The 10,347-nt window shown below is 38.8% G+C and overlaps 1 protein-coding gene across 1 annotated transcript; it reads left to right on the top strand.

Moving 5' to 3' along the window:
- Positions 1-2,023: 2,023 nt before the first annotated feature.
- LOC141482097 (uncharacterized) lies at positions 2,024-3,255 on the top strand. The gene is made up of 2 exons (XM_074174694.1): positions 2,024-2,048; positions 2,103-3,255. Exon 2 carries the CDS (start codon positions 2,103-2,105, stop codon positions 3,075-3,077), a length of 975 nt encoding a protein of 324 aa, XP_074030795.1. The 5' UTR covers positions 2,024-2,048; the 3' UTR covers positions 3,078-3,255.
- Positions 3,256-10,347: the final 7,092 nt, after the last annotated feature.

Genomic DNA, 10,347 nt, shown 5'->3' with positions numbered 1-10,347 from the left:
GCTAGATAAATTCAGCATACACCTTATTATTTTTTTTTGAGTGATAAATAATTGACCACTATTATGGGCTTTTCCCCAGAAAATCAGACCATATGACAGGCATGACTGGAATAAGGCCAAAATATAGTAGTTTCAGTACTTCCATTGACACTGTGTTACGCAAGTTTCTAATAATGAAGCAATATGAGCTCAGTTTTGAGGATGTATGTTCAACATGATCGTTCGAAGTGGACCCCTAAAAATTTTGTACAGGTCGAGTTTTCTAATGATGTTTCTTCAGTTTTAAGTAGTATGTTCTGGTTCACAGTGGCATTTTTTGTATTAAAGTAAACAGCTATTGACTTGTCTATATTCAGAGATATGTTATTATTACCACACCATTGGGTTATGTTTTTGATAGATTCGTCAGCTTTGTCTATGGTTAGTACACGCTGGAATATTATACTTACCGGAGCCGCCTGACGGCGACTCGCGGGGGAGGCCTGTTGTTCTGGTCTATCGGTCTTTTGTATTTATCCCGTTCTCTGAACCTGGGGTCGTCCCTGTTCAGCGCTTCGTGCAGGTCTCGAAACGCCGGGTTATCTTGCGCTCTGATTCTTTCAAACACGCTTTCTGCGTGTTTTCTCAGGTATGTGTCCTCGTAATGGGGGTCCTGGTCCAAGTCTCTGTTGATGTACCTGTTGGGCACGTATCTGGGTACGTTTAGGGCGGCCCTTACGCACGCGTTCATAAACGATTGTATGCTGTTTCTGTACGTCTGCGCGCAGTGTCCCCATGCTGCGCTGGCGTACAGTATCATTGGGAGGATTATTGTTCTGATCATTAGCAGCTTAACTTTCAGCCCCATGTTGGATTTGCGGCCTATAATTGGTGCTAGCCTCCCAGATAACACTGGATATCTTATGGATATCCAATTTATGTCCAAATCAAGTCGGAATATCCTTGGACCTATTTTGGATATCCATAAGATATCCAAAAATTGGATATTCTCCCGGAAACCTATTTTGGACATCCATAAGATATTCAAAACAGATAACCATAAGATATCCAAAATTGAATATCCATAAGATATCCAAAAACTGGATATTCTCCCGAGGACATATTTTGGACATCCATAAGATATTCAAAACAGATAACCATAAGCTATCCAAAATTGAATATCCATAAGATATCCAAAATTGAATATCCATAAGATATCCAAAAACTGGATATTCTCCCGAGGACATATTTTTGACATCCATAAGATATCCAAAACAGATAACCATAAGATATCCAAAATTGAATATCCATAAGATATTGAAAAACTGGATATCCTCCCAGACATGACTGGATATTATCTAAAGGACTTATTATTATTTTTCTGATATGTACTTTTCACCAATATTTACCAATTCTCTGCTCAAAAACCACGGATCTACCATGCAGTTCTTGTCAAACAGCTGTAGCAACACTGTAAGTGCAACTGAGCATGCCGTTTGACGTTTCATGTTGCATGTTGAATTGCCTGGTCAAACGTCAAAGACTGGGAAAAGAGACACGTGTGGTCCGTAGTTTGTGAACAGTGATGTTACGTGCAGTACAATTGTACTGAATCTAGTACAATCGAACTAAATGCAGTACGGCAGTACCTCTTTCGCCATTTTAGTACAATTTTGCTTTCTTTTTCTAAAAAATAAAATTTTTATTCGACATTTGACAGATAGACAATAGTCTCGAGTTATGAATTAATATGCAGATGATGTATCGCAGTCCAGCATACGTATATTATATCGCTGTATTTCATTCTGTCGATACTTTGTCAAACGCACGATCTCGATAACAGTCCCCATGGGCCATGACCCATGAACATAATAAAATGATGTTTTGTTGACACTGTCAACAGTGTCAAATGTCAACTTGACAGTGTTGAGTGTTGACGTTGACACTGTGACGCAATTATTTTATTGTTTTTTATATTAAGGAAAAACCAAAACGAATTCCAAGATTTTTGTTCCACAAAAAATCATGAAATTTTATATTTCAGTACCACAAGATGGCTGTCCAGAGGAGTGAGTAGTAATAGTAATGAAAATATGAATCCACAAGTCATCAATTTTTTTCAGATGGTAGTTGATCGTATTTTGGAGCAATGGAGATCCCTCACACTATATTTCCAGCATAGAATCATAGATCACAAAGATTTGATAGCTAGGGCCATTTACAATGCATTGAAAAATCCAATTTTCAAAATGTATTTGAGTTTCCTGTCATATGTGCTAAAATTAATATCAAAATTAAATCTGAATTTACAGAGTGAACAGCCAAAAGTCCCAGAAATGTTGGATAATTTAACAACTTTTTATAAATGCTTACTGAATTGTTTTATAAAGAAAACAGTAATTAAAGAGAAGAAACTCAATGAAATTGTACCCAATAATCCAAATAATTTTTTACCTTTAGAAGAACTGTATTTAGGTGCTAAGGTTGATGTCATCGAAAAAGATCCTAATCTAAATATTCCACCTACAGAATTGCACAATTTTAAATTAAGGTGTCTGGACTTTTTGATTAAAGTTTCAATACAAATTAGACGAAGATTCAATTTTGAAGACCCTCACTTGATGTTTGCTAGCAATTTCATTCCTAATAAAATTATAAATGGATCTAAGCGGTCTATTACAGAATGGTATCACTTATTTCCATATTTGAAATTGGATTTGGAAACTGTTAATACAGAATGGCAAATAATGTGTGAAATGGCAAACTCCTTTAACGAATCAGATGTGACCTCATTTTGGCGACAAATAGTTAAAACCAAAAATGAATTAGCACAGCCAATGTTTCCGAATCTAATGGTGATTGTTAAAATAGTTCTCTGCCTGCCACACTTATCAGCAGCAGCTGAAAGGGTGTTCTCGAGCCTTAACTCAATTAAAAATAGGGTAAGGAATAGATTGAAAATATCCACCTGCAACAGTATATTGCATGTAAAACAAAGTGTTTACTTTGCAAAATCTGTCCCAAAGTGGGAACTTAAATATTTTAAAGGACAAAATTTAATTAATGATACTGAAGTTGATGACGTATCCAATTTATGAGATACGAGTCCTAATGTGAGAATTATCATTTAATCCTGTGATAAGTTTAGTGAAAGGAAAGTTCCTAATAATTTGATTTAGTAGATTCGGAGAGTTAATTTTAGTTACAGTTAAACTGTCAAATTGAAGAAGTACTATTTTGTTCAAATTTAATTTGTTTCAATAAATATTAAAAGAGTTTTTGTCTTTCATTCACTTTTGCCTGGCATAATTTGTGCAATATCTACATTTTATTTTTTGATTCTGGTTCTGGATGCCTTATTTTCAGATCATGTAAAAAATAAATTATGCAAGAAAAAGGACGATTTGAAAAAAGTGTTATGTACATGTTTTGATATGAAAATTCCACCCACCCCTGTATTATGATTCATATATTCATAATATGATCATAGATTCACAGAACACTTATATTATTATGATGTTCCATGATATTACATAGTGCAGTACAATTAAACGTAATTTAGTACAATTTTCATTTTTGTATTGGCACAATTTTTCGTTCCCGAAAAACATCACTGTTTGTGAAGTACCTAATGTTTTTATTAGTTGTTATGTTCCCATTTAGATGTTTATTTGAATCGGTGTTTGATTTGTAAATCTTATTAAAAGCAGTCCAAGCAGGTAAATATTCCATTAAATATTTTATTACCTGACATAGCTATATAATCAAATTTTTATACGAAAACGCATTTTGAATAGTGTTGAAAGATGGAAAAACAAAATGTTAAAAGAAAAAAAAATGCTTCATAAAATATACAAGAGAACAAGAAAGGAGTTAAAATCATTACAAGGCAGTGCAGGATCATCCACCTGTTTGGAGACTATCGACACCAATGATTCATCATTTTCCAATATAAGACCTCGTGAATACCTCCACTTCGAGTAGTGATGATATCACTGATGCCCAACCTAGTGATGATGTCTTGTCTGTCAGAATTGATGAGGCAAATACCCAAGGCATTATAATTACCCCTTCTAACTTCTAACTGACTGTTTGTGGATGGTGTACACATCATCAAAGGTTTTGTCTATGTTTTTGGTAATTCTTCTTTTATGGAATCGGTATTTTTTGTTTTTCCAAACTGTTTGGTGAAGAAAAGGCTGTAAACAATTAATCACTGTAACACATATTAATTTGTTAACTAATGAAGTTGAGGGAATGTTTAATTGAGCATATTTAAATATGCTGTATCCTTTTTTTTATTGGGAAATATTTTTTTTGCAGAAGCTGCTGACATTTGTTGCGTATCAGAAAACAAAAAATCTACAGAAGATGCTATCAAAGCATGGCTGAGAAGAGCTAAGGAGAGACATATTTCATCACTGAAGAAAAATGTTAGTGTAGAAGAAACCCAAAACAGTGTTTTATTCTACCCATAACAAAAATATAATGAGTTTCTAAAGTTATTTCAGTGATACTGTTTACCAAAGTTTTATTAGTTTTTTAAATTATTTTTCGTCATTTTCTTTTCAATGTTCTTTATTAGATAGGATAATTTCTTCATTTCCATGCTACAGTTTTCAAAACGAGTTTTTGTTAGTATATCATTTTTCTAATGGATTTTGTTTGTGCTGAATAATATGCAGACTAATATTATTTTGTACTGAAGAATATAGACTGATATTTTTGGATAAGTTTTTTTTGAAAAACTTGAACCTTCATATAAAAGATGGTTTATAATGTTGAAAATCATAAAATGATTTCTTAGGCAGCTACAGCTCCTTAAAAATTTAGTTGAATAGTTAAATTTTTTATATTAGGAATCATTGAATATGTTCATTACAAATTATTTGCACTAATTCTTTTCTATTCAGTTGCTCTACAAATTATGGTATACTAGGTCCTCGAAAAACAAATGAACCATTATATTTTTTTAACTATTTTATATCTCCAATATTGAAGTAATATGCTTGCGTTATTCAATACTATATAGAATACTGGCTTGTTGAACTGACAGTTTAATGAAATGTTAACACAAATACACTTGAATCAAGATTATATATTGTTCTTTTTAACTGCTGCTGATAGCAGATATTTATATATGAGCTTTTCGTACTAAAATTTACTGTCGAATAACATCCCAAAATGTTTTAATCTACTATTAGGAAACACTCGTCACCTATTGTCCCACACATGTCGACCAAAATCAATTATAACAATATAAAATATACACGTCCATGAGAACATCTCATGGACGTCCGTAATGGATATCTTATGGACTTAACTCACGAATACCCTATGGATGTCCATGGCAGATATCTTAAAGACGTCCTTTGCGGATATATTATGGACGTCTTTCACGGATATATTATGGACGTCTTTCACGGATATATTATGGATGTCTTTCACGGATATATTATGGACGTCTTTCACGGATATCTTATGGACGTCCAAGTTGGTGGACTGAGGATATCTTATGGATGTCCATGAGATATCCTTTGGATATAAATTGGATATATAATGGATATCCATCGTACATCCATAAGATATCCGTTGTTGTATGGGCTGTGTCTGGCCGATCTCGCCATCCCGATTCTCTCCCTTACGTGAGCCCGGAATGTCAGTCTTTTGTCCAAGGTAACCCCCAGGTATTTGGCCTTTTCCTTCCAAGGAATCTCTTGTCCGTTTTAAAAGACGTGTCCTTCCGGTTGTGTGCGACGCCTCCGGTTGAACAATATCGCCTGACTCTTGTCAGGGTTAATTGCGATCTTCCATCGGTTTGCCCATTTCTCTAGTCTATCTACTTGTTGCTGTAAGTACCTGGTAACGTGAGTTGCGCTGTTGGATCTAGCCAGCAGGGCCGTGTCGTCTGCATAGAGAGCCAGCTTTTCGTTGCCGTTCTCTGGCCCGGGCACGTCTGCTGTGTATATAGAGAAGAGGTGTGGCGAAAGGACCGCGCCTTGCGGGACTCCTGCTTCTAGTTGTCGGGTTGTCGAGAGTTCCTTTCCCACTCTGCAATGGAACGCCCTGTTTTCTAAAAAGGAATCGATTAATCTTACCATTGTTTCCGGGTAGCCGAAATCGCTCATCTTCGCTATTAGTCCGTTATGCCACACTCTGTTGAACGCCTTGGAGACGTCTAGGAATATGGCTCCGGTGTTGCGTCCTCTGCCAAGGTTGAATCCCTCTGTTGCAAAGTCCACGACCCTTAGGATGACTTGTAGCTCGGTGGAGTGTTCCGATCTGAAACCGAACTGTTCGTCCGGAATGACTCCCAGTTCGTTTGTTTGTTCCTCTATTCTTTTTAGGATAACGCGTTCCGCCACTTTGCTGTGGTTTTGCGGGAGCAGGTGGTTTTTTCCTGGCTTCGGTATGTGAATTACCGTTGCCTCCTTGAACGGGCGCGGGAAATGCTGCAGTCTCAGTATGCCATTCACGATGTTTGTGATGGCTGCTATGCCTTTTCGGGGCAGGACTTTCAGTGCCCGGTTCGTTATTCCATCCGGGCCTGGGGCTTTCCGAGTGATTAGGCGTCTTAAGATGCCTTTCACCTCCTCGGGAGATGTCGTGGCCAGGGGTTGGGTGTTCGTTCGTCGATTCTTTATTCTTCGCGCCGTTCTTTCCACCTGTCTTTCTGTTTCTTCTACTTCGTCTATAAGAGGGACTCTGTTCTCTCTGCACTGCCTCTCGATCCCCGCGTATACGCGGGCATGGCTGACGAGGTCCGTTCCTTAGTATCTTCTGCATTCTCCATGCAGAGTTATCCTCGGTATTCAACTCTTCTAGACGGATAGTCCACTGTCTGTCTCTGATGTTTTTTAGTTCTTCCTTCAGCCCTCGGTTGGCTCTGTTCATGCAAGCTTTGTCCAGAGGTGCTCGAGTTCTCTGGAACTGTCTTATCAGTCTTCTCCTTATCCTAATCAGTTCCACCGTTTCTGGTGGGAGGTGGTCATGGAAGTTGAAGCGTGGGGCAGGGACTTCCCATGTGCTTTCGTTCACCGTTCTGATTATTGCTTGCTGTAGTTGGTCCACAGCGTTCCTCAGATCCTCGGTTGTTTCGATGCGTGGCATGTCTCCCATCGCATCGTGTATGGCGCGCTTGAATCTATTCCAGTTAATTACTCGCTTAACTGGGTTTTCTACTTCGCCTCTTCCTATTGAAAATAGGACGGGGTTGTGGTCTGACGACCCTTCGTCTAGCACTTCCATCTCCGTTGTTTCGATGTTTTGTACCAGTGCGATGTCGAGGATGTCGGCAAGTTGTTCTATGCCTCTTTGTGGGTAGTGAGTTGGAGTGTGCGGTGCCACCACTGCTATCTCCTCAAATTCTTTTAGTAGTCTTATTAGTACGTTTCCTCTCGCGTTTCCGTACATACAATTCCACTGTCGTGATTTGGCGTTAAAGTCGCCGATGGCTACTGTTGGTAAGTGGTCTGGGAATATTTCTACCATATCCGTTCGTTCTAGCCTTGTTTCTCTGGATTGTGGGCGAAGGTACACTGATGCTATTCTTATTTGGTCGTAGCGACTAGTCTTGACTTTGACCGCTATGGCTTCGCCGATTGCTATGTCTGGTTTCCTGTCTTCGTACTGTATTGAATCTGCTTTCACTAATAACGCAGCGCCCCCCGCGGTATTGCGTCCCCCTGGCCTCTCTGCCCTGTATGTATTGTATCCTGGGATACGACATCTCATCTCAGTCCTAATTTTTGTCTCCTGTAGTGCCATGATGTCTATTTCTAGCCGCGACAGCATTTCCAGGAGGTCATCCTTCCTGATTCTCCAGCCGTTGATATCCCAGGATCCTATTCTTAGGGTTTCTGGGATTCGCTCTGGCATTAACGTTTTGTATTTTGGGTTAGGGCTGCTAAGACCGCTTGCGCGATCTTTTGCTGGTCTGAGTTCAGGCTTCCTAGGACAGAGATTATCTTATTCGTGTCTGTGGTGGTGTGGCTTTCATTTTGCGTTTTCCTTGACTGCTGGGTTTGAGGCCGCTGGTTCTCTGCTTGTCGCGGCCTTCTTCCTCCCTGTTGCTGTTGGGGTGACGTCCTTGGCTTGGGGAACATCCTGCATCCCCGATAGCTGGCTGGGTGCGCCTCCAGGCAGTTGGCGCACTTTGCCGGTGTCTCTCGTGGCTTTTCGCACGCGCTCGTTATGTAGTTTTCCCCACACTTCACGCATCTCGCCGATGCGTGGCAGCACCTCTGCGCGTGGCCAAAATATTGGCAGCGGTGGCATTGCGCTATGTTTCGGCGGTTCACTCTCTGTGGTTCCGCCCCTACGATCAAATTCACGCACGTCCTTATCTTGAATATGGCGTCCTGGTTTTTGGGGACCTTAACCAGGAAGAGAGGGAGATTCAACTTGGTTTTTCTAGAGGTCATCCTATGACACTCTATGACCTCGTATCCCTGTTTTCTTAGATCGGCTGCAACATCCTCTGCCTCTATGTTGTCCGGTATCCCCCGTATTACTACGTGTAGTGGGACTTCTCGCTTCAGCGTATATGTGTGGAAGTCCAGTCGGACTTCCTCTAAGTATTTTGTACAGCGCCTCCAGCTGTCTTCGTCGTCGGTGTGTATTGTGATTCCCTCGCTGGTGAGCTTGGCTCTTGCGAAGTTTATTCTTCTTTTATTTAACTCCCGGGCCACATCTGTCCACTTTGTCTTATCGTGTAAGACGACCGGCGGAGGTTTAGACGGATCTACTGGGGGTTGAGTTGGCACCCCTGATGTCTCGACAGCCTTGTTTGGCTGGACTGCCGGCCATACTGGTACCTCTGGTAGGTCTTTATTGCTTTTGATTGGTACCTCTGTTTCCGTTGGTACCACTGTTGTTTCCGTTTCCATGTCTTCTATTTTGTTGTCCACTGCTATTATCCGTACGATTCTTTTTTTGGCTTTTCTTGCTTTCCTTGTTTCGGTTTTTTCAAAACCGTCCTCTGTTTCCGTATCGGTGATTACCTATGTTCTGCATTGCCTCTTCTGGGAGGCTTCTCTTTCCGTTTCTTTGTTTTACCCTTTTCCTCTCGGCTGACTTTGTCGATTTTTCCTGTGTCTGGAGTTTTAGTCTCCTTCTGTTTTTTCTCTGGTTTCTTCGTTTTTCCATCGGGTTTTGTTTTTTCTTTCTCTACCAACTTTTTTCTCACTGCTGTGTTTTCGGCCAGTATCTGGTCGAATTTTTTGTTCATGTCTGCCATTTGGTTGACCAGTTTGTCTAGGGTTTCCCGGAGTTTTACGTTGTCCTCTTTCAAGGCTTTGTTTTATGTTGCTTCCATTTTTGTCTCTAACTAGGAACTAGTGCGAGCTAATCCTATTTATGCTATAAAGGTAACCCATACAGGTTAACCATCTAGGCGTACCAACCATACAGTTATACCAACCTAAATTAATTTTACAATTTTGCCTTATCTATTATTTTACAATATATGTTTATATAAAACAATTTTCAGCTATATAAAAATTAATTTCACAATATTGCAAAAATAAATGTTATTTTTGCAAAAATAAATTTGGATAGGCAATATTGCGAAATTAATTTTTATATAGCTGAAAATTGTTTTATATAAACATATATTGTAAAGTAATAGATGAGGTTATTTACCTGTATGGGTTACTTTCATAGCATGAATAGGATTAGCTCGCACTAGTTCCTAGTTGTAATCTTCCTCTTTGAAGATGATCCAAACACGTGTCGAGGTGTTAAAAATAACGATTTGGTGTTGGGAAAAAACTCCAGTTATATTCATTACTACACCAAAGGTTCCAAACAGTGCATCATTGTACTATATGATCAATTGCGATTTCTATCATTTGACGTTATGATGGAGTAAATTTCTGTGTATTGCGATTTCTATCTTATACATTATGATGCATTAGGTGTCCCCATTATTTATTAGGCATATAAATGCGCTACTTTTCTCTAATTCAATCGACCACATATCACCGTTTCCGATATCCCCATGTTGTTCATTCTTATCTTGGACACAGTGTACATGTAAACATGATTCAACATTATCACTAATGAATACTTTTGCAGATTTTTGCATAAGTGCATTTGTTGATTCTGAAATTGCCAAAGGAATCAATTCGAAAAGAAAGAAAACTACCCAATTAATCGTCGGACATTTAAAGCCAAATTTCAAAAATGAGATAGTAAATGATCTGAAGAGAATTCATTTTTCAATTGTCATCGATGAAGCTACAGATATAAGCATGAAAACGTGTTTAGTAATTGTTGGAAAAATGAATCTTTGTATGATAGATTCTTATATTTAATTGAGACAGAGAGTGGAACAGCTGAAGGAATTTTTAATGCGGGCAATCAAAT

Source organism: Leptinotarsa decemlineata, unplaced genomic scaffold (genome assembly GCF_025532065.1).
Source record: "Leptinotarsa decemlineata unplaced genomic scaffold, Ldec_3_MD MMD2_tig00000690_RagTag_RagTag, whole genome shotgun sequence".
In the NCBI taxonomy this organism is placed as follows: domain Eukaryota; kingdom Metazoa; phylum Arthropoda; class Insecta; order Coleoptera; family Chrysomelidae; genus Leptinotarsa; species Leptinotarsa decemlineata.
The sequence above is the reverse complement of the archived record's forward strand: the minus strand, read 5'-3'. Positions and strand labels throughout refer to the sequence as shown.

Coding starts and splice junctions, on each gene's coding strand:
- LOC141482097 (XM_074174694.1), top strand. CDS start 2,103: ATGGTAGTTGATCGTATTTTGGAGCAATGGAGATCCCTCACACTATAT.